The following is a 26,055-nucleotide window of genomic DNA, read 5'->3' as shown; positions in this document are numbered from 1 at the left end:
TGACAGAGATGTCAAGCAAGTTGTAAAACTTAGATAAGTCTTCACCATTAGATAACTTATTAAGTGATCATTAAAGTTGTAAATTTTAAATGACTTTTAATAACGGACGATGCGATCGTGGAGATAAATCACCAAAAAAGCTATAACTGAGGCGAAATTTCCACAAAATTATAACAAAATTGTGGACATAAATTAGGGTTATGCAACAAATATGTGAGATGTGGCGTTTACGATTTTAATGAAGTGAAAAAACAAAGTCGTAAAATGTAGGATTTTCAGATTACGCATCAAAGAATTTTAGAAGTTGTAACCGGAAAGGTCCATAGAGGTTGTATTTTTTCTGACAAAAATATCGTATACATTAAACAACTGAGACTCTGAAAGAGTTAAGTAAAAACGACTTATCTCTACTATTATTTTACTCACACGAGAATAAGAATCAGGACAAATTTGCCGCCAGACAGTTAACAGAGAATCGACGACGAATGAAATAATATAGTAAACCGTTGCAGTGAGCACTTTTTGTTTCTGGGGTGACAATAATTTACACCACAATGGACATAATATAACATTTTATTTTGATATTCTGCTTCACCGATCTCCTATTTCATTATCTCATTTTTGCTCCTTTGGTTGTTTGTTCCAAGCGCTTTTTGCGCTCTATTTTTTTATTAAAGATAAAAGCTTGCAAACAAGCGAAACTTTGCATTTTTGCGGTTGCAGCAAAAATAGAAGTGTAACTGTTGAATAAAGCTCGTTTTCCTGTTATTCACTGATTTGAATAGATATAAATACAGCAAGATTGTAAACTACTTTTAAAATAAACTACGAATTGTTTTCTATTTAGATGTAATTTCTGGAGTTCCACGAGGGTCCCATTTGGGTCAACTAGTCTTCAGTGTTTTTATAAATGACATAAGAATGTCTAGGTTTTTTAATTATAGAGATTGCCACGAATAAAATGTTGCAAAATCAAACTGTAGGTATATTGTTTCAAAGAACCGGGATTTATTAGACTCTAGTTCAGCGGTGAGGGAAGTTCTGCTGAAATAACCTTCAACTAGTTTTTTTCGTTATCTTTCTGAATATATTTGTACGCTGTTTTGAGGTGCAAAAGTAACCTAGTTCTAAATATAGAAGTTTAGAATAACGAAGACCCAGATTTTTAAACACTTGAAACTAGTTGGGTATATTTAAAAAATGGTCTAAGGTTATTTCGACAGAACTTCCCTCGCCTCTAAAGCACAATAAAACATATCCAGCTTTTTCGAAAAGTTATAAATTTTGACTTTGTGAGTTTTCCTTTCACAAAATTTTGAGATAAAGGGTTAAGAAGATATATTTTGATAAAAAATTTACCATATTTAGGATAACTTTAAAACATCGGCAAGATTTCAAAGCATTCGATTTTGCAGATTCAAAACTAAATTATAAATACAATTTTTTTTCACAAAAATCTGGATATCTCGGGGAGAACTCAACACGGATTCATAAACTACACATGTAGGTCTATGGTGTAATTTTATACTATGTTAAACCCATTTACTCGTACAATTTTGAGGTGACATCATCATCATCACATTGTTGGTGTTGAGGATGATTTTGGACAGTCCGTTAGCCTTTTATCAACTACAAGATATTTGTAACACATAGGAGTATATAAAATTTGACGGCCAAAAATTGAGATTTTTCGATTGGCCATTCTGGAAATAACCCTTAGAGTTGACTTCTACGGCTCGAAATCTACAAGAATATGCATTATAAAGTTTCGAAAATGGTCAAAAATTGGTCGAAATCTGAGGGTGTTAAAAATTTCAGTTTTGAAAAAGTTGTCTAAAAATCCACAAAAGTTTTTGAAGTATAGATCTCGACGTGCTGATTCCAAAAATGTAGCATATTTGTGGTCACATAGCAATATTTTTGGAAATATTCAGTTTTGAAATCAAATTTTAATTAATAAAAAAAATGATTCATTATGACACAAATTTGAAAGTGGGACCTTAAAACTTCCAAAATTCTTCCTGCGAAAAACTCTTGTAAAAGTTTCAACAACTACCATAAATTTTACTTAAATTTTTCTAAAGGAATTTTTCTCTTGACCTCTTTTATGGCGTCTAATTCACACAGTGTTACATAAATGCACACATTTTTTTCTGTTCCAGAATAAACACTTAAAAATGATCTCAGGTTATTTGTACAGAATTGTCCTGGCCCCTTCAACACAACCAAACAAATCTAGTTTATTCGAAAAATTACTCAAATCCTCAGAACAGTAGAATCCTCAAATCATCAGAACACCATAATCTTCAAATACTCAGAACATCAAATTCCTCAAACCCACAGAACACCAGAATCCGCAAATCCTCAGAACACTATAATCCTCAAATTTCAGAACACCAGAATCGTCAAACCCTCAAAACTCCACAATCCTCAATTCCTCAGAACACCATAATCTATAAATCCTCAGAACACCAGAATCCTCAAGTCCTCAGAACACCAGAATCATCATATCCTTAAAACATCAAAATCCTCAATTCCACAGAATACCATAATCCCCAAATCCTCGGAACACCGGAATCATCAAATCCTCAGGACATCATAATCCTCAAATTCTTAGAACACCACAATCCTCAAATCCTCACAACTCCAGAATCCTGAAATCCTCAGAACACCATAATTTTCAAATCCTTAGAGCATCAAAATCCTCATATCCTGAGAACATCAAAATCCTCAAATCTTCAGAAAACCAGAAAACTCAAATCCTCAGCATATTATAATCCTCAGATCCTCGGAACACCATAATCCTCAAATCCTCAGAGCTCTAGAATCCTCCAATCCTCAGAATACCATGATCCTCAAATCATCAGAGCATCAAAATCCTTAAATCTTCAGAACATCAGAATCCACAAATCCTCAAAACACTATAATCCTCAAATCTTCAGAACACCAGAATCCTTAAATTCTCAGAACTCCAGAATCTTTAAATTTTCAGAACACCATAATCCTCAATTTCTTAGAATACCATAATCCCCAAATCCTCAGAAAACCAGAATCATCAAATCCTCAGAACACCATAATCCTCAAATCCTCAGAATACCAGAATCCTTAAATCCTCAGAACACCATAATACTCAAATCCTCAGAACACCAGAATCCTCAAATCCTCAGAACACTATGATCCTCAAATCCTCAGAGCATCAAAATCCTTAAATCTTCAGAACACCAGAATCCACAAATCCTCAAAACACCATAATCCTCAGATCCTCAATACTCCAGAATCTGCAAGTCCTCAGAACACCAGAATCCTCAAATGCTCAGAGCTCCAGAATCCTCCAATTCTCAGAACACCATGATCTTCAAATCCTCAGGGCCTCAAAATCCTTAAATCTTCAGAACACCAGAATCCACAAATCCTCAAAACACCATAATCCTCAGATCCTCAATACTCCAGAATCTGCAAGTCCTCAGAACACCAGAATCCTCAAATGCTCAGAGCTCCAGAATCCTCCAATCCTCAGAACACCATGATCTTCAAATCCTCAGAAACTCAAAATCTTTAAATCCTCAGAACACCAGAATCCTCAAATTTAGATTTTTCAAAATTGTATATATTTTGTAACCTCGTTCAAAAAAAGAAATATGTATAATACAGGTCATAGTGTAAAAAAAAACATTTAGCGAGGAGATTCGAACCTACACGAGTCAAACCACAAGTCCGAGAATCAATCACCAATCCAACTAGACTACGAAACAGAAGCTAGATATTAGCTACATGAACCGCGTCGAATATATTGCACAAAAATAAAGCGATTGTTTTAAAAATCAAAACGGATTCATAAATCACCAGTACAGGAGTATATTATTTCATAAAATTTAGGTAACCCTAACTACAGAAAATGATTGTACACCCATTGTTAGTGAGGATGATTAGAAACATTTTGGCTACCGTTTTATCCTCAACACGATATTCCTAAATTCCATATAACATTTAATAACATCTGGGCCGGTAGTTTGGAAGAATATAGGTCTAATAAAAATCGACACAGAGAGACAGACAGATAGGCGGAAATGTCGAGAAAACATTAAAGTAGTCAGGCGCCCTATTACAATACTGCTTTGGCTTACCTTGACTTGCCCTGACGTGACTTGACCTGACCTGACTTAATCTAGCCTGACTTGATCTGACTTTATCTGGCGTGACCTGACTAGACCTAATTGGACTTGTCTTGACCTACCGTGATTTGCCTGGACCTGACTTGAGTTAACGTGGTCTAACCTAACCTAATCTGACCTGACCAGTCTTGGGTCTGTGAAGATATCGGGCTCCTGATCTAGAAAACAAGCTCAAAATTGTATTTTGTATGTACAGTTCTTCAAAAAAACTTGTGTAGTTGTCACTTTTATCAGAATTTTTGAGAAATTATTTAAATTGGAATATCGTCAAGCTCATGCAAATCCAAAAATTAAAATCCATGACAAGAGGGCTTTCCAGATAAAACCCCACGGCCTTGTATCTTGAGAACAAATGGAAATATTGAAATTGATTTTAGAAGGGGAACCGAAATTTTGGTTATACAGTTTCAAAATAATAAAAAAAAAATTGTAATACCCGTACAAAGAGTATCTGAAGTTTTTTGGCTGAAGTATAACCCATATTTTGCACTGGAACCAAATTTCATTAACAAATTTTGATCACTGGATTCAAAATTCCACAAATTCCAGCTTAATCCTTCAACAAAACAAGCAAATAATCTCGCCCTCGTTGTTAATCCTAACAATCACTTTTTCGAAAAATCATCACGTGTCTGCCTCCAGCCACCCAGACCCATACCCCGTGATAAATCAAACAAACACGTGATGCAATCCACATTCCAAAACAATCTCCACGGACAAACAAAGATCAGTTACAAGTAACCTGATTGACTAAACCAACATTCAACCGCAAATTCAGTGGCCTGTCAACAAGCCGAAAAAAATCCGATAACAATCGTCCGGCGCAAAATTACTCCGACTGTTATTTTCCCAAAAGAACAAAAGATTTGCATAGGAAACGGAAGCGTGAAGTGCTTTGGTCGTTAACCCACGTACATTTTTACTTGAAAGGAATTTCGGTATCGTATTTGAAGTGACACAGTGAGCAAAACGCTGTTACACAAGCCGATGAAGCAACCAACCGAAAAACTGACTAAATATAATAATGTTTTATTGCACCTGCGTTCTCGTAATGAGAAAGCTCGGTGTGTATTACACGGGAACATGAAAGTTTAAGATGTAAGTGTGTGTCTACCCATTTGTTTAAGTGCACTTAAGACGAGTGTGGCAACTGAAGAATAGAGATAATCCCAAGATTAATGATTTCCAAATAAAGACATGCATGAGTGTGCGATTGGGGCGATCCCACACGGTGTCAATCGGGCGCGGGTCTGGAAAGCGCGGCGATTAATTAAAAGTGTGTTTACACCGCTTTGGATTAATCATCCGGGAAAAAATTGAGTGTTTTAAGTGCGATTTGAATACAATGGAGAGGAAAATTGAACGCTTTTTTGAGAGGTGTCAGAACCGCATTCTACACTACTTCCCATGACTCAAAAAATTTTCAATTAGACGAATTAGAAGATGAAATATTACCGACTAAGCGATGTTTTTTCTATACGATTCACACCATACAATTAAACTTTTTATTGATCCTATTTCTCATTTTTAATTAAGACATATTCTAATTAGGAACGGCTTAAATTGAAATAAGTCGCTGAGTCATTCTATTTTATTTTAGAGCTGGAAGTGTGTACGTGTGTGACAAACCACAAGATAACCTCAGATTATTTTTGTGTTTTTTCTAAGCAAATAGTTTTGTTGCGTTCCAAGTCGGCTGATTTTATAACTCTTACATTCAAAAAGAGTATTTTTACGGCTTTGTGCTTCATCATTCTTACAAAGTTAATCACGCCATGGCTAAATCATTATGCGCTTTTGTGCTATACAGAGCGAATAAAGAAAAATCAAGCGCATGTTCCGCTAGTTATGAGATGAGAGGGGCTATTTTTACGGACTGTGCTATAATTGAGAAAAATTTAAATTGAAGAAATTGTATCACGGACTTTGTTGGTGCGCAAGGTAATTTAGAAGCGAAAAAAGCGTAATGGAAGGCTCAATCTGGATCTAATGTGCTCCACATGTTGAAGAAGAAACTTCGTGGTCAGATCTGCATAATTTAAAAAAGCGTAATTATTTTTTTCTATAATCTTTTGACCTTGCCACATTTAGAAATTCCATGTTTGAATAGACACGTGAATTTTGAACCTTTGATAATCCTATTTAACGTCCGATAATCAGGAAACTGTACTTTTGCTCGGCAGCCTCATTAAAATCTTAAAAAATCTCTCCCAACAACACAAGCAATAAACTTCTTACATTATGACAAACCGTTACGCACTCTAATTACGGAATATGCAAATCGCGTTCGATTTTTCGCATTTTTGAATAAATATTTGCCAAACAACGATAACTGTACTACCTGGTCCGGAGGATTCGCACTTTAATTTTTAATTACGACGAGAAGCATCTGTTGAATATTAAGTAAGTGCGACTCTTAACACACAAAATTTTATGGCGCTGAATTTTTCGAAAATTGGGTCGTTTGACACATGTCTGAGATCGTAAAATAACTGCAACTTCATTATGTAGAACGCTGCCGTCCAATAGTATCAATAAACAAAAATTATTCCCTCATTATTGCAGTACCGTACAAACCGCTAAGTCAGATATTTGAATTGAGGAAACGACATGTGCAACTACACAAATAACCATGAAGCTTTTAGTTTATCAAGTGCTGCGTATTATGGTGGTCATAGTGTATCAATGAACCGGTGTTTTGTGCCTCCAGTGCGTCCTTTTTTGTAGTGCGGGTTAAGTGAAGTACCTAGTTTTGTTAGTAGGTAGTTCGGTAGCGTTATCATTCTTTCACAGGTTGTCTAAAATGGTAGTTCACGTTATAAACAAACAAGGAAGCAAACAGTCAACCAAATTTGGTGATAAGTGGGTCCAAATTTTTGCCAATCTAAATTTTACCAATATTTAGTTATATCGTCTATCTTTCACCTTTAAACCATTTCAAGTATTGTTTACTGAGAAATATTTGTAGTTCCAATATTGACTTAAAATTATCACAGTGGTGGTTACATCTACCCGTCAAGTAGTCTATTGAACTGAAGATAAGTGTACATCAACACAATTAAAATTGTGTGTTTATCACGAAAATTATCACTACTTCTAATTTCTCCTAGTGAAAGTTACAAAAATGAGACAAATGACAAATATTGACTAAAAATTAATACAAAAGTCACACTCAATATCAACAATATATGAAGCTAAAGGTTCAATTGCACATCCTCACGATATGTCAAAAAAGTGAGGTTATAACGAAGTGATGTTATCTAATTAATTAAACATAACCTAAATTGCACAGGTCATGGCATGTTAATCATCGATGACTTAAGTTTGTCAATTTCAGTTCAGATCAATAAAGTACCTACAGTAATATGTACATTTTGATTCACCTGAAGAGTAGAATTTCGCTAATTATTTACAGAATTTTTATCAGAGAAGACATTCCGCACCAAATTCTTCTGACGAAATTTACTCAATCAAAACATCGTCTCTGGCAGTTAAGTAATTTTGACACCATTAGGTTATAAAATTCGCTCAGAAGCAGGTTTATAAGAATTTGATGTTTCACAAACATTAGGCGTTTATTTTTATAAATTTTGACTATTGAGACAATGCTAATTCTAGATAACATCGACTGAGTCTATTTTGATAACAATTAATGTAATAATCTTTTACTGAAATGACAAAACTTAGAAATATAAGTAATTCATTAAATACGTGTAATTATTATCAATTAAGTTTTTATGGACATAGTTAAATTCACGGATGTTTGAAAACCATAAACTACTGCGGTTACTACAGAGTTTAATTGTCTGTTAATGCTAAAAAAAATCACCGTATCTTTTGATTTTTTTACTTTATTAGAATTTTTTCTTCTAAAGTTCTTTAGGTCAACTAACTAACTGAACACTTCTTCTGATTGTACTTCAAGACATTTTGCTAAATTATATATAATGTAAAGTTTGGAAAAATATGGACAACGCTTTTGTTTTCTTTTTGAGTAGTTTCGAAGAATCTCGGCTACCCCTTTTGTGTTATTTTTGAACTAGTTGGGAAAAATTTCGAGGACCCCTTGTGTCTGATTTTTGAAGTAGTTTGAAAGAGTCCTGGGGACCCCCTGTGTCTGGTTTTTGAAGTAGCTTGAAATCATCTCAGGGACCACTTGGAACTAGTTTTTGGAGTATTTGAAAGAATGTCGGGGACCCATTTTGTTTTGTTTTTGAGTATTTTGAAAGAATCTCAGGGACCCATTTTGTTTTGTTTTTGAAGTAGTTTGAAAGAACCCTCGGACACCGCTTTTGGTTTGTTTTTGGAGTAGTTTCAAAGAATCTCAGGTACCCCTTTTTTATTATTTTTGAAGAATCTCGAGGACCCCTTGGGTCTGATTTTTTAAATAGTTTGAAAAAATCTCGGGATTATTATTATTAAATATGACCCAAGAAATGGTTTCTTCAAAATAATGAGGATTTTCTGTGAATGACTTCTGCGGCCCGCAATTTACAAGAAAAAGTATTTAGTTAAATTTCGAAAATCGTCAAAAATGGGTCGAAATTTGCATGAGGGAGACATAAAATTTCATTTTTGAAATAGTTGTCTAAAGATTGTGAAAAAATTCAGGGGCGTAGATCTCTACATGCTGATTCCAAAAATATAGTGTGTAGATGGTCACTGCGCAAAATTTTCGAAAGAATCGATATGAAATGCAAATTTTTGAAAATTTCTAAAAATTGCGATATTTCAACGGTCGATTCTGGAAAAACGGTTGCACTCATCAAAGAAACGATGCCAGAAGTGAGTTCTAGGACTCGAAATCTATAAGAAAATGTATTTAGTTGAGGTTCGAAAATTTCAAAAATTGGCCGAAATTTGAAGATTGAAAAAATTTCACTTTTAAAAAAGTTGTCTAAAAATTGTGAAAAAATTCAGGGACGTAGATCTCGACATGCCGATTCCCAAAATGTAGTGTGTTGATGGTCACGGAGCAAAATTTTCGAAAGAATCGGTATGAAATGCGAATTTTTGAAAATTTTTAAGTTTCGATATTTCAGTGGTCGATTCTGGAAAAACGGTTGCACTCATTGAAGAAACGATGCCGGAAGTGAGTTCTAGGGTTCGAAATCTATAAGAAAATGTATTTAATAGAGTTTCGAAAATGTCAAAAATTGGCCGAAATTTGTAGAAGGGGGGACCATTGAAAAAATTTCACTTTTAAAGAAGTTGTCTAAAAATTGTGAAAAAATTCAGGCACGTAGATCTCGACATGCTGATTCCAAAAATATAGTGTGTTGATGGTCACGGAGCAAAATTTTCGAATGAATCGGTATGAAATGCGAATTTTTGAAAATTTCTAAAAATTTCGATATTTCAACGGTCGATTCTGGAAAAACGGTTGCACTCATTGAAGAAACGATGCCGGAAGTGAGTTCTAGGGTTCGAAATCTATAAGAAAATGTATTTAATAGAGTTTCGAAAATGTCAAAAATTGGCCGAAATTTGTAGAAGGGGGGACCATTGAAAAAATTTCACTTTTAAAAAAGTTGTCTAAAAATTGTGAAAATATTCAGGGACGTAGATCTCAACATGCTGATCCCAAAAATATAGTGTGTTGATGGTCACGGCGCAAAATTTTCGAATGAATCGGTACGAAATGCGAATTTTTGAAAATTTCTAAAAATTTCGATATTTCAACGGTCGATTCTTGAAAAACGGTTGCACTCATCAAAGAAACGATGCCAGAAGTGAGTTCTAGTACTCGAAATCTATAAGAAAATGTATTTAGTTGAGTTTGGAAAATGTCAAAAATTGGCCGAAATTTGAAGAAGGGGGGACCATTGAAAAAATTTCACTTTTAAAAAAGTTGTCTAAAAATTATGATAAAATTCAGGGACGTAGATCTCGACATGCTGATTCCAAAAATATAGTATGATGATGGTCACGGAGCAAAATTTTCGAAAGAATCGGTATGAAATGCGAATTTATGAAAATTTCTAAAAATTTCGATATTTCAACGGTCGATGCTGGAAAAACGGTTGCATTCATCAAATAAACGATGCCAGAAGTGAGTTCTAGGACTCGAAATCTATAAGAAAATGCATTTAGTTGAGTTTCGAAAATTTCAAAAATTGGCCGAAATTGAAAAAAATTCACTTTTAAAAAAGTTGTCTAAAAATTGTGAAAAAATTCAGGGACGTAAATCTCGACATGTTCATTCAAAAAATATAGTGTGTTGATGGTCACGGAGCAAAATTTTCGAAAGAATCGGTATGAAATGCAAATTTTTGAAAATTTCTAAAAATTTCGATATTTCAACGGTCGATTCTGGAAAAACGGTTGCACTCATCAAAGAAACGATGCCAGAACTGAGTTCTAGGACTCGAAATCTATAAGAAAATGTATTTAGTTGAGTTTCGAAATTGTCAAAAATTGGCCGAAATTTTAAGATTGAAAAAATTTCACTTGGTTGTCTAAAAAATTGTCAAAAAATTCAGGGACGTAGTTCTCGACCTGCTCATTCCAAAAATGTAGTGTGTAGATAGTCACGGAGCAAAATTTTTGAAAGAATTGGTTTGAAATGCGAATTTTTGAAAATTTTTAAAAATTTCGATATTTCAACGGTCGATTCTGGAAAAACAGTTGCACTCATCAAAGAAACGATGCCAGAAGTGAGTTCTAGGACTCGAAATCTATAAGAAAATGTATTTAGTTGAGTTTCGAAAATTTAAAAATTGGTCGAAATTTTAAATAATTTCACTTTTAAAAAAGTTGTCTAAAAATTGTAAAAAAATTCAGGGACGTAGAATCTCGACATGCTGATTCCAAAAATGTAGTGTGTAGATGGTCATGGAGCAAAATTTTCGAAAGAATCGGTATGAAAAGCGAATTTTTGAAAATTTCTAAAAATTTCGATATTTCAACAGTCGATTCTGGAAAAACGGCTGCACTCATCAAAGAAACGATGCCAGAAGTGAGTTCTAGGGCTCGAAATCTATAAGAAAATGTATTTAGTTGAATTTCGAAAATTTCAAAAATTGGCCGAAATTTGAACAAGTGGGGACCATTGAAAAAATTTCACTTTTAAAAAAGTTGTCTAAAAATTGTGAAAAAATTCAGGGACGTAGACCTCGACATGCTGATTCCAAAAATATAGTGTGTTGATGGTCACGGAGCAAAATTTTCGAAAGAATCGGTATGAAATGCGAATTTTTGAAAATTTCTAAAAATTTCGATATTTCAACGGTCGATTCTGGAAAAACGGTTGCACTCATCAAAGAAACGATGCCAGAAGTGAGTTCTAGGACTCGAAATCTATACGAAAATGTATTTAGTTGAGTTTCGAAAATGTCAAAAATTGGCCGAAATTTTAAGATTGAAAAAATTTCACTTTTAAAAAAGTTGTCTAAAAAATTGTGAAAAAATTCAGGGACGTAGATCTCGACATGCTGGTTCCAAAAATATAGTGTGTTGATGGTCACGGAGCAAAATTTTCGAAAGAATCATTATGAAATGCGAATTTTTGAAAATTTCTAAAAATTTCGTTATTTCAACCGTCGATTCTGGAAAAACGGTTGCATTCATCAAAGAAACGATGCCAGAAGTAAGTTCTAGGACTCGAAATCAATAAGAAAATGTATTTAGTTGAGTTACGAAAATGTCAAAAATTGGCCGAAATTTGAAGAAGGGGGCCCATTGAAAAAATTTCACTTTTAAAAAAGTTGTCTAAAAATGGTAAAAAATTTAGGGGCGTAGACCTCGACATGCTCATTCCAAAAATACAGCGTATTGATTGTAACGGAGCAATATTTTAGGAAAATTCGGTATGATATTCGAATTTTTCGAAATTTTTAAAAATTGCGATATTTCAACGGTCGATTCTGGAAAAACGATTGCACTCATCAAAGAAACGATGCCAGAAGTGAGTTCTAGGACTCGAAATCTATATTTAGTTCAGTTTCGAAAATGTCAAAAATTGGCTGAAATTTGAAGAAGGCGGGACCATTAAAAAAATTTCACTTTTAAAAAAGTTGTCTAAAAATTGTGAAAAAATTCAGAGGCGCAGATCTCGAGATGATGATTCCAAAAATATAGCGTATTGATGGTCAAGGCGCAAAATTTTCGAAAGAATCAGTATGAAATGCGAATTTTTGAAAATTTCTAAAAGTTTCGATATTTCAGTGGTCGATTTTGGAAAAACGTTGCACTCAACAAAGAAACGATGCTAGAAGTGAGTTCTAGGACTCGAAATCTATAAGAAAATGTATTTAGTTGAGTTTTGAAAATGTCAAAAATTGGCCGAAATTTGAAGAAAGTGAAAAAATTTCACTTTTAAAAAAGTTGTCTATAAATTGTGAAAAAATTCAGGGACGTAGATCTCGACATGCTGATTCCAAAAATATAGTGTGTTGATGGTCACGGAGCAAAATTTTCGAAAGAATCGGTATGAAACGCGAATTTTTGAAAATTTCTAAAAATTTCGATATTTCAACGGTCGATTCTGGAAAAACGGTTGTACTCATCAAAGAGACAATGCCAGAAGTGAGTTCTAGGATTCGAAATGTATAGGAAAATGTATTTAGTTGAGTTTCGAAAATATCAAAAATTGGCCATTGAAAAAATTTCACTTTTAAAAAAGTTGTCTAAAAATTGTGAAAAAATTCAGAGGCGCAGATCTCGAGATGATGATTCCAAAAATATAGCGTATTGATGGTCAAGGCGCAAAATTTTCGAAAGAATCAGTATGAAATGCGAATTTTTGAAAATTTCTAAAAGTTTCGATATTTCAGTGGTCGATTTTGGAAAAACGTTGCACTCAACAAAGAAACGATGCTAGAAGTGAGTTCTAGGACTCGAAATCTATAAGAAAATGTATTTAGTTGAGTTTTGAAAATGTCAAAAATTGGCCGAAATTTGAAGAAAGTGAAAAAATTTCACTTTTAAAAAAGTTGTCTATAAATTGTGAAAAAATTCAGAGGCGCAGATCTCGACATGCTGATTCCAAAAATATAGTGTGTTGATGGTCACGGAGCAAAATTTTCGAAAGAATCGGTATGAAACGCGAATTTTTGAAAATTTCTAAAAATTTCGATATTTCAACGGTCGATTCTGGAAAAACGGTTGTACTCATCAAAGAGACAATGCCAGAAGTGAGTTCTAGGATTCGAAATGTATAGGAAAATGTATTTAGTTGAGTTTCGAAAATATCAAAAATTGGCCATTGAAAAAATTTCACTTTTAAAAAAGTTGTCTAAAAATTGTGGAAAAAATTAGGGGCGTAGATCTCGACATGCTGATTCCAAGAATATAGCGTGTTGATGGTAACGGAGCAATATTTTCGAAGGAATCGGTATGAAATTCGAATTTTTCGAAATTTTTATAAATTGCGATGTTTCATTGGACAATTCTGGAAAAACAGTTTAAGTTATCAAAATCACAGAGGATTGGTAGATATTGGGCCGATAATGTTTTATATGGGACACCTGTATATAATTGTGTAATTCTACGTCACTCATTTTTTGGAGGGAATGAACTAATCATTGAACAGCCAGTAATCATAAACCATCAATATGATGCCTTAATTCAAAAATCAATAAGGCCATTCTGCAAATTACGCCAGTTGTGTAAGAGTTCTTGTAAAAGAATAGTAAGTTTTAAATGACTCAGTTTCCACTACCATGACCAGAACGTTTTAGAATGACGGTATTTCCCGCATTTTTTCCACGATCCTTACTATACGGAAGCTTATTAGTATGCATTCATTGCTCAGTGTTCCTAATTTAGTGTTGGTAAAGTGTAACAAAACCTTAAGTGACAAAGTAACTTAAAATTAAAAACCAATTTCCAAAGCAAAAACCTGTGAAATAATGATTTGTCGTTACCGTTCTGATTTTTCGAGTGCCTCTTGAACCCACTGGTGCAGATTCTCAACCCGTCCGGAATAATCCAATTCATCACGCAACAGGCCGGAAAACGCGATTTTTTGACCCGCAATGGACTGAAAAACCGTGGTTACAGTTAAGAATGATGATCATGCTGCTGCAACTGTGCTCATATATAGGTCTCTTTACCATAATATTGTATTTGCAATAATACCTCGCTACGCTTAATGACTGTATTACAATCCCAACGGTTACTTAGCCATTTATCGGCGATTTGTCAGAGAGATAACACGTATTACTCAACTTGAAAATTCACCATTATGTTTATTAGTGTCACAACAGCAGCATCGTGGCGCAGTGCGAGATGTTGAAGTGGGTGCAAAGGCAGAACTTCAAGTGTCCAGCCGAAGATGACTTCGTCATAATACCGGTAATGTAACGTCAAAAATACACGTTGCCCTAAGAAAAACGTGACTAGAAACGCACTTCGCATTCGAGGAATTCCCGTAAAATTGATTGGAAAACGTGAATAATTTATCGAGTCTGTCGTAAAAGTCTGTAGAGGTACTGGGATGAATTATGTGCTGGTGGATTATGGTTGTTGCTGCAAATAGTGCATTATGTTGGGTAATGAGTCATTTTATTTATGGCTTCGGGTACCGATTACACTGTTTACCTTACTGATGAAAATCAGCGATCGCTAAAATATTTTTGTAATTTTTACAAAATTCGCCGAGGAACGTCACGCGAACGTGATTCAGTGGCCGGTGTTTATCGGAAAGGTGAATCAACTCGGTTTTGCATATGCACATGACGCCGATAAAGGAAGTGATAGTGTGCTTTTAAACTTAAACTGTGTTGATAAAATATTGCGGTAAAATATTATGTTAAGCTACTGATATTGTTGTTTATGGTTGCTTTGTTTATGTTAGGCACGCCATGTTTGTTTTTGTATCTTGTATATACTTGACAAGACTTGTATACGGTTAAGAAACACTCGTGTCTTCATAGTAAACAAAACCTGGCGCCAATTTGCAACAACGTTTTGGTAAAAAACTTCTCTGTGTGTTTGTATTTTGGAATTTTAAATACTTGGTAATTTGCAAGTTCGAGTTCCGGTAACCTTGAAAGTCGTAAGTCATTCATGTCTTAACGCAAATTTGAATAAATTACTGTTACTGGATTTTCATTCAGTTCCGGCGCTTTTTCCTTTATTTTATTTTTCCTTTCTCTTGTCATTCCATTGTTACACTTGTTGTTTGGTTTTATGATTTTTGGCCTGTGGCTACTATTGATTGCATATATGGGTTAAACGTGCGGAATGCTGAAATAATTTAGCAATTGCCCGAGGACTAACCTGCACGTGGAGTGTGACGATAAATACAATTGTGTTGTGAAAAAATCAAGGTACTTCCCGATGAAGTAGGTACACCACAAAATACGCAAATTCAATAAGACCAACCTGTGAATGAAAGTACGCATATGAAAAAATTATAGACTCTATTTTTCATGTCTTTGACGTCTAAAATTTACTACTGGTCAGTTTTTTACAAATTTTTCTAAATATCATTGTATTTTTGACATTCGGCGAATTACCGCACCTCTTTTTAACTTAGCACCTTTTTTTATTTTTAAATATAACTGAGATTTTTTTTAAATTTTTGGAATTTTGTACTGGTTGGTACGAGAGAGGTCAACTTCTTGGAAGTTAAAATGTGTCAAACTTAAGATAATCCTTAAAATAAATAAAAAAAAAAAACGAAAAACAGTTTTCATTCTTTTGATCTTTATTATATTTGTTATTTGACAGTGACATTTGTAATTACTATCAATCTTGAAAACATAAATTACACTAGTTTTACGATGAAACCCAACTAAGCTCAGTTTGGGAGCTTTAAAGCTGGGTCACGAAGGTGAAGTAAAAAAATAACAAAATAAAATTGTGTGATTTTAAAATTTTTCTAAATTTGATGTTTTTTCCACATTCGACACCACTAAGAAGTTAAGAGCGTTGGGCCAAAAAATCAACAAGAGTTGCAACAAATAGACACCGGATGACCGTTAATAACTGAAGCAAATTTGTATGTTGGCAACACTGAATTATTGGCAGCAATGTTATCAGCCGGTATTTATTGTTAACTTCTTTTTTTCAATTCAATCATTTGATTTTTCGACTTTTCGATTTTAGTTTTTCAAGGTTTCGATTTTTCGATTTTTCAAATTCTGGATTTTCCGTATTGGCGATTTTTCGACACCTCGCTTTTTCCACTTTTAAAATTTTTCGATTTTCCGATTTAGCAATTTTTCACTGTTTTGATTTCTTAATTTTTCCATGTTTCAGTTTAGGATGTATCATTGTGATTTTTCGATTTATCAATTTTTCGGTAATTCAATTTTGGAATTTTTCAATATTTCGATTTTTCAATTGTTCTTCAATTTTTCGACACTTTAAATTTTAGATTTTTCGATTTCTCGAGTTTTCAGTTTTCCAATTTTTCGAATTTTTAATTTTCGGGTTTTTTCAGTTGATGTTTCGATTTCTTGGTCTTTCGATTTTTCAACTTGTGGGTTTTAGATTTTTGAGTTTTTCTCAACAAATCGATTCTTTCCAATTTTTCAATTTTGCGGTGTTTTGATGTTTCGATTTATCGATTTTTCGATTTTTCAATTTTTAGAATTTTAGTTTTTTGGATTTTCTCGTTTTTCCAGGCCTTGATTTTTCGATTTTTCAATTATTGGCAGCAATGTTAACATGTCAGTTCACAGTTGTCAACTTTGGCAGGGTAATGAAAGGATGTAAATTTAATTTTGACAATCAGGTATACCAACATACAATTTTAGATGTTGCCAACCTGACAAAAAATTATCAAGTTCTTTTTTTAAATTTTCAATTTTTAGATTTATCGATGTTTTAAATTATAAATTTTTCTTTTTTTTTAATTTCTTATTTTTCGATTTCTCGATCTTTTCACATTTCGAATCCTCTGTTTCAATTTTTCAATTATATATTTGATTTTTCAATTTTTCGACTTTTCGATTTTAGACTTTGGGATTTTCAGAGTTTTTCAAGGTTTTGATTTTTTAAATTCTAGGTTTTCCAAATTTAGCAGTTTTCACCACCTCGGTTTTTCTACTTTTAAAATGTTTTGACTTTCCGATTTCGCGATTTTTCAATTTCTTGATTTCTCAATTTTTCAATTTTTCTAATTTTTTAATTTTTGTTTTTTTTTAATTGATGTTTCGATTTCTTGATCTTTCGATTTTTCAACTTATCAGTTTTAGATTTTTCAGTTTTTCTCAATATTTCGACTTTTAAAACTTTTGATTCTTTGATTTTTCAATTTTTCGATTTATGGATATTTTTGAATATTTTTTTTTATTTTTAATTTTTCGTTTGGGATTTTCGATGTTTCGATTTTTCAATTTTTGGCAGCAATGTTAACATGTCAGATCACAGTCGTCAACTTTGACAGAGTGATGAGAAGACAACTGGGTGCCCTAAATGTAATTTTGACAATCAGGTATTCCAACATACAATTTTAAATGTGTGTCTTTTTTCAATTTTTCAATTTTTCGATTTCTCGATCTTTTCACATTTCGATTTTTCTGTTCAATTTTTCAATTATTTGATCGGTTGTAGATTTTTCAGTTTTTCTCAATATTTCGATTTTTTAAATTTTTGATTTTACAATTTTCAGTTTTTCCTTTTTTTTAGTTTCGATTTCCCGATTTTTTAATTTTTCAATGTTTCAGTTTATCGATATTTTTGAATTAATTTTTTTTCAATTTTCAATCTTTCTAATTTTATATTTTTGGAATTTCGAGTTTTCCGAAGTCTCGATTTTTCGATTTTTCAATTATTGACAGCAATGTTAACATGTCAGTCCACAGTTGTCAATTTTGACAGAATGATGAGAAGATGACTTGGTGCCCTAAATTTAATTTTGACGATCAGGTATAACAACATACAATTTTAAATATTGCCAACCTGACAAAAAAAATCACAATTTTTCGATTCATCGATTTTTACTTCCTGAGCGTAAGCAAAGGAAGTATTGTAATCGAGTCCGTCGGCCGACTCTCTACTTTTACGTTTTCTCGATCTTTCATGACCCCTAGAAGACGAAGAAATAGGTCTCCCATTTCCGTCTGTCTGTCCGTCTGTCCGTCCGTCTGTCCGTCTGTCCGTCTGTCCGTCTGTCCGTCTGCCGTCCCGGATTTTTATTAGACAGATAATCTCCGAAAGTACTGGACCGATTGTTGTGAAATTTTGTACTTATATTAAGAATATCATGTAGATGGTAAAACGCTAACCAAAATTTGTCTAATCATCCCCACCACTAATGCGATGACGTCACTTCAAAATTGTACATAGTAAATGGGTTTTCAATTGTATAAAATAACATAGTCCCACACATGTAGTTTACAACTCCGAATCGACTTTTCACCCGAAACGTCCAGATTTTTGGAAAAAAAATCAAAATTATAAAACAACATTTTGAAATTTAATTTTTAATCTGCTAACCAGAATGCTTTGAAATGTTGCAGATACTTTAAGGCTATAAAGAGCATCATAAATCTTTAGTAAAAAAATATTTGCTTATCCCTTCCAAAAACTTGATGACGTCAGCTCAAAAGTTTGTGGAATAAATCATATCTAAAATGTACAAAATATGATGAGTCTGTACTTGTGATCTATCACTCCATTCATATTTTTTGGATTTGCATATACAGGGTGACTCAAAAAAATTAATGAATGCGTAAATTTATTTTATTGATTTACTCAGGAACTACAAAACCGAATTCTTTGAAATAAACTGCGAAAAAAAAACATAATAGGCATGCAGTCGTCACGTTTCGGACAGCGAGGGAAGTACTGTCTAAACTCTTTAGACCAATTTTTTAAATTATACATTTTTTCATTTCATTTTTATTTTTCGTTTCTCGCTTTCTCGATCTTTTCACATTTCGATTTTAGATTTTAGGGCTTTCTGGTTTTTGAAGGTTCTCACTTTTCGATTTTTTAAATTCCAGGTTTTTCATATTTCCGATTTTTCGACACCTCGGTTTTGCATTTTTAAAATTTTTCGACTTTTCGATTTCGCGATTTTTCTGTTTCCTTGCGTTTTTCCATTTATCAATTTTTCGATGGATCAATTTTGGAATTTTTCAAAATGTCGATTCTTCAATTGCTCGATTTTCCATTGCTCGTTTTTTCAATTTTTTGATTCTTCAATTTTTCGATACTTTAAATTTTAGATTTTTCGATTTCTCGATTTTTCAGTATTCCAATTTTTCAAATTTTTTTATTTTTGTTTTTTTTCAGTTGATGTTCCATTTCTTGATCTTTCGATTTCTCAACTTATTGCTTTTAGATTTTTCAGTTTTTCTGAATATTTCAGTTTTTAAAATGTTTGATTTTCCGATTTTGCAATTTTTCGGTATTTTGATGTTTCGATTTCGCGATTTTTCAATTTTTGATTTTTCAATTTTTCCATGTTTCACTTTAGAATGTTTCATTACGATTTTTCGATTTATCCATTTTTCTTTGGTTCAATTTTGGATTTTTGAATATTTCGATTCTTGAATTGTTCGATTTTCGGTTTTTCAATTCCTTGATTCTTCAATTTTTCAGTATCAGATTTTTCGAAGTTTTTAATTTTTGTTTTTTCAATTGATGTTTCGATTTCTTGATCTTTCGAGTTTTCAACTTATCGGTTTTAGATTTTTGAGGTGTCTCAAATTTCGAATTCTAAAATTTTTGACTTTTCGATTGTTTAATTTCCCGATTTTTTGACTTTTCAGTATTTCGATTTATGGATATTTTTGAATTTATTTTTCCATCTTTTTATGTTTTCATTTGTCAATTTTTCGATTTTTGGATTTTGGATTTTCCAGTTTTTCGATGTCTCTATTTTTCGATTTTTCAATTATTGGCAGCAATGTTAACAGTTGACAGTCAACTTTGACAGAGTGATGAGAAGATGCCTTGGTGCCCTAAATTTGACAATCAGGTATACCAACATACAAGTTTAAATGTTGCCAACCTGACAAATATATAAATATTTTAGTGAGAAAAAGACTAAGAACATACATTGGAAACGAAATAAAATAAATTTATGCTTTCAAAAAATCAAAATTGGTGGAAGGTTATTCCCTCGCCTCTGAAGTACATAATAAATGATATTCAGTTTTTTCAAAAAATTACAAAATTTGATTTTGCGTCATAACCCTTCAAGTCAAATTAAAGAAATTTATGTAATGTTTGTTGTTTAATATAAATAAAACTGGGTCCTAATGTACAGAGTTTTTACTAAAAAATCAAAAATATTATAACCTTCAAATGTCGATATTTCAGTTTTTTTCAGATAGAAGACCTTGTATTTTATTACTACGTCTTAGTTTGTTCTTTGATTTTTTGTTACATTGTTGTCATAATTTTTTTGGAAAATTTTTGAAAATTTTGAATTCACTTTTCGTGTTTATTCGAACAGATATCGTGACAGTGATTTCAGATTTGTAACTAGCGGAAGATTATCTACAATTTGATACCAATTTTCGGTCGATTGAATCAATTTTAACCATTTTTTTGGAAAATTTTTTAAATTTTTGAATTCAGTTTTCGTATTTATTGGAACAGATACCGTGACGGAGATTTTAGATTTGTACCTAGCGGAAGGTTATCTACAATTTGACACAAATTTTCAGTCGTTTGAACCAATTTTAATAATTTTTTCGAATTTTTTTGAGAAATTTGAATTTACTTTTCGTGTTTATTAGAACAGATATCATGTGGCGATTTCAGATTGGTCACTAGCGGAAAATTATCTACAATTTGACACCAATTTTCAGTCATTTGAACCAATTTTAATCATTTTTTTGGAAAATTTTTGGAAATTTTGATTTCACTTTTCGTGTTTATTCGAATAGATACCTGACGGCGATTTCGGGTTTCTAACTAGCGGAAAATTATGTACAATTTGGCACGAATTTTTGGGAGTTTGATTCCATTTTAACCATTTTTTTGAAAAATTTTTGAAAATTTTGAATTCACTTTTCGTGCTTGGTGGAACAGATATCGTGACGGCAATTGCAGATTTGTCACTAGTTGAAGATTATCTACAATTTGACACTAATTTTCACGCGATTGAACCAATTTTACCATTTTTTTTGAAAATTTTTGAAATTTTTGAATTCAGTTTTCGTATTTATTGAAACAGATATCGTGACGGCGATTTTAGATTTGTAACTGGAGGAAAATCATCTACAATTTGACACCAATTTTCGGTGGATTGAGCCACTTTTAACCATTTTTTTGAAAAATTTTTGAACATTTTTTCAAGGACACGTATCTCAATTTGTCGAGAAAATGGAACCCTTTCTGATTTATATATAAAAAAAACTTTTAATAAGAAAAAGTACAAGAACATACATTGGAAACCAATTTCCACCAAACCATTCGATAAAGAATTAAATATAACACCTTTTTCATTCATTGATCATTTTGAGTTTTTTTTATTTTAATTTAGTTAAGTTTCTTTCTTTCATTTGAAGTTATTCAGTTGAAACAGTGTGAAAAAGAACTTCGATATATTTTATAGCATTCCACAATGCAAACTTTCTAATCTACTAAATCCGGTGATTCATTATGATATAATTGAGTATTTACTTTTTTAATCTAAATCAAATTTTATTTCTTATCTAATCAGATAAAAGTTTGACCTAGGTTTTGTGAGTGTTTCCAAAAAAAATGAAAGCTAATAAATAAATAAATAAATAAATAAATAAATACTTTATTCCCAACAGGCTAATATACACCCAATTACAGGGAACGATGTAATTAAAACTAAAACATTACTTACATGATGTTATAACTAAAAAAAATAATTAAACTAAATAATCACTTAATTAATACCATAAACTTCCAATATAGAATTTTGCAACATTTTAAAAGAATTAATATTTATGTCACAAACTTCCGCTATCCCATTACATAAGTCACACATTAAATTAACTGGAGATTTGCGTAAAACATTGGTTCTATTCGCTGAACAATAAAATATAGTACTCTGTCGAGAGTTGATTCTTGGTACTTTAAAATTGAGTTTATTAAGCAACTGGGGCACATCAACTTTATTATTCAGCATATTGAACAAAATCTTGACGACAGTAACAATTCTTCTAGTTTTTAATGATACAAAATTAAATCTAGTCAACAAATTTAAGTGACTAAATCCTCTTTCCGGATAGAATCTGTCTAAACGAAAACATAAAAATTTAAAAAAGCTAATAATAACACCAATATTTATTTCAGTACATTTCTGTTATATGGATTATTTTCTGATTTTTTTACTCCTCTCAGACAGATACAACCTGACCTGACTTGAACAAACCTGGTCTAACTTGACCTGACTGAACTTGGCCTGACTTATTATTTTTTGTTTAAAGTTAAACTAAGCTAAGGATCAATTTTACTGAAAACTTACCGTAGACAAAATACAAATTATATTTCAAAAAAATAAAGATCCATAAAAAACGTAAACGTTTTTCTCTGCTAAAAATTCTACTTTAACTATGTCAGGCCAATTTTTATTCATAAATCAGCATTCCGATCAGGAAAGAATGTTGAAAAATCTAAATCATATAAACGTTTCTGGTTCTTCATTAATTACTTCAGTAAAACGTCAATTAATTTTAACGACATGCTGGCTATCTCATTCCAATTTGTAAACACAGCTTTAAATAAATTGAAACTGACAATTACCATGCAGAATCAAATTTTATCCGGTGTCTTTAGCGGGGTCAGTAATTCACAAATCTGGTTGTAAACCACAATTGAAGTTATTAGCTTGAATTGTTCTTGAAAACCGCTTTTGTGTTCGGTTTTAGCAGCTTCCTGGACAAAGTCAGTAAAAGTTTTTCCTCGTTGACCCAACAATCAACGTCCCTCACACATACCTAAAGTGTGCACAATAACGCTTTCATTGTTAACTGATTTTACGTCCCATGACGATTCAACCCAACAATCGATACCGCCTGCGGTCCTGTTACCTTCACCACAGTCAGTACAATGTCACATACCAGAGAAAAAAGCACCAAAGGTCCCTCACCAAAAAACCGATTAGATTAGCTCGACTTCCTACGGAAAAATTATACAAATTGTAGCAATTTTCAGAATTACGACCATAACTAGAATAACTTCCTCATGTTCTGCGGTTTATTTTCTTGACTATTGTCACGCTCCATCATTTCATTACGTCATTTACGATAATGAGCGGTTGAAGCCCCCCATTACAATAATGGTACCCACATTCTTATTGGTTTTTCGTTTTTGCAGGGATCGGATCCCCGGGTGGCGACATGTCGTGGAAAGCTCCAAAACCGCCGTTCCAAGCTCAACCAGGAAATCAACAAGGAGTTGAGGCTGAGGGCGGGGGCTGAGAACCTCTTCAAGGCTACCACGAATCGGAAACTCAAGGAAACGGTAGCCTTGGAACTCAGTTTCGTCAACTCGAATTTGCAGTTACTCAAGGAGCAGTTAGCTGAGCTGAATTCATCAGTGGAGTTATATCAGAGTGACAGGTAATTTAAGAATAATAATAATAGTAATGACGGAGTGATGGGGAATTCCTCGTTCTAATTGAGTTACGTATCTAATGGAATGAAAAAGAGAAAGCGTATTGATTATGATGAGATTTAGTCACTCGACATTATTATTTGCCCAAGTGCTCATCCATTCCAATATGTTTTCATAACATCCAGTCATTATCATCAGTCATTTATCAGGTATCACACAAAACTACTAAACATTAATTAAAAATCTTAAAAATGCGTCTTTCCCATATGACGAAAGAAGTCAAAGGTGAGCAATTTCGTGCTAAATAACAGGTTCCTTAAAATTAATGTTGGCATACTTGAATATATTTCCAGTGCACATGACATCATTATCTTGACCTAGCCTAAAAGTGAGTGTGGTCTTGCCGCAACTACTCTTTATCAAACAATGGAAGATTTTAGAAAACACTCATAATTTATTGAGAAAGATTATCACACGAGGAAAACGAGGTCGATAACATCGCTTGTCAAAATTTTCAGAAGACACTCATTCCAAATTCGCAACATGTTGCATATTCATGAAAACGATACCGAAGCATAAATTATCGTTATAGTCAGCGATGGCTAATATAAAATGATAAAAAGCGTGGAAACATTCAAAAATGACGCTATAACTCACGATCCCTCCACTATCATCACGTTAAAACGCCTTCCTAAAATGGAAGATAAACACGCAAACATCATAATCGTACGTTAAGGAACTAATTAAGTAATTTAGATAACACTTCTCGAGGTGGTTCTGAAAGCCTGCGAAATAAATTTTTTGCCCGGAGATTGCTCGGTCAGTTTAACAAGAAGAACAGAATTAGCAAAACCGTTAATGTGGCGCAAAAACGAAACCAAAACAAATTAGTGGAGAAATTCCGGGCTGATTTGTGTTGATTTAAGCGGATTTGGAGCAAGTGGAGCAGGCGCTCGCGGAATTATTTTGTAATATGTTGGTTTATGTTTCTAGCTATTTATGTAAGGTGTCTTCCAAATTATAATGAATAAGAATTTTTTTGAAATTTGAACTACTTTGTGAGAGTCAATTTAAAATTTTGTTCAAATGTTCTTGTATTTTTTAACAATCCAAATTTTTACAAAAAACCAATAACAGTATTGTTTTTTATATTTCTGGCAAATTATTTTATTAAAAAATCAAAAATTTTATAAAATTCAAATGTCGATATTTCAGTTTTTTCAAATACAAGACCTTGTATTTTATTACTACGTCTTGCTTTGTTCTTTGCTCTTTTGTTACGTTGTTGTGTCTTTTAAACAAGTGAAAAAATGCAAAAGCATTATTTTTTTGGAACATTTTGAAATCAGTTTTCGTATTTATTCCAACAGATATCGTAACGGCGATTTCAGTTTTGTCACTAGCGAAAGATTATCTACAGTTTGAGACCAATTTTCGGTCGATTGAATCAATTTTAACCATTTTTTTGGAAAATTTTTGAGAATTTTGAATTCACTTTTCGTGCTTGGTAGAACATATATCGTGACGGCAATTGCAGATTTGTCATTAGTTGAAGATTATCTACAATTTGACACCAATTTTCACGCGATTGAACCAATGTTACCATTTTTTTGGAACTTTTTTGAAAATTTTGAATTCAGTTTTCGTGTTTTTTGGACCAGATATCGTGACGGCGATTTCAATTTGTCACTAGCGGAAAATTATCTATCATTAGACACCAATTTTCGGTTATTTGAACCAATTTTACCATTTTTTTTGGAAAATTCTTGATATTTTTGAATAAACTTTTCGTGTTTATTGAAACAGATGTCGTGACGGCGATTTTAGATTTATAACTGGAGGAAGATCGTCTACAATTTGACACCAATTTTCGGTGGATTGAGCCAATTTTAACCATTTTTTTGTAAAATTTTTGAAAATTTTAATTTCACTTTTCGTGTTTATTTGAATAGATACCATGAAAGCGATTTCAGGTTTCTACCTAGCGGAAGATTATCTACAATTTGGCACGAATTTTTGGAAGTTTAATTCCATTTTAACCATTTTTTTGAAATTTTTGAAGTCACTTTTCGTGCTTGGTCGATCAGATCTCGTGACGGCGATTTCATATTTGTCACTAGCGGAAAATTATCTAAAATTAGACACCAATTTTCAGTCGTTTAAACCAATTTACCATTTTTTTGGAAAATTTTTGAAATTTTTGAATTCAGTGTTCGTATTTATTCAAACAGATATCGTGACGGCGATTTTAGATTTGTAACTGGAGGAAGATCACCTACAATTTGACACCAATTTTCGGTGGATTGAGCCAATTTTAACCATTTTTTTGGAAAATTTTTGGAAATTTTGAATTCAATTTTCGTGTTTATTGGAACAGATATCATGACGGCGATTTCAGATTTGTAACTGGCGGAAGATTATCTACAATTTGACACCAATT

General features: G+C 32.6%; 1 protein-coding gene across 6 annotated transcripts in view; it reads left to right on the top strand.

The window, feature by feature from the left end:
• Window positions 1-26,055, top strand: part of LOC135124364 (rhophilin-2) — a 120,038-nt gene that overhangs the window by 79,998 nt on the left and 13,985 nt on the right. For 3 of the 6 annotated variants that reach the window (XM_064049386.1, XM_064049385.1, XM_064049384.1), the window contains exon 2: window positions 23,376-23,620. In XM_064049386.1, coding sequence (XP_063905456.1) covers window positions 23,376-23,620 — 245 coding nt within the window. Of the gene's footprint in view, window positions 1-6,846; window positions 6,927-13,867; window positions 14,469-14,509; window positions 14,666-23,375; window positions 23,621-26,055 lie in introns of those variants that run through there. The other 3 variants (XM_064049388.1, XM_064049387.1, XM_064049389.1) reach the window with 3 other exon arrangements.

This window comes from Zophobas morio, unplaced genomic scaffold (genome assembly GCF_036711695.1).
Source record: "Zophobas morio isolate AGI-343-1 ecotype UQ-CSIRO unplaced genomic scaffold, CSIRO_AGI_Zmor_V1 ptg000007l, whole genome shotgun sequence".
Classification (NCBI taxonomy): Eukaryota; Metazoa; Arthropoda; class Insecta; order Coleoptera; family Tenebrionidae; genus Zophobas; species Zophobas morio.
This window is presented reverse-complemented; position numbering and strand designations above follow the sequence as displayed.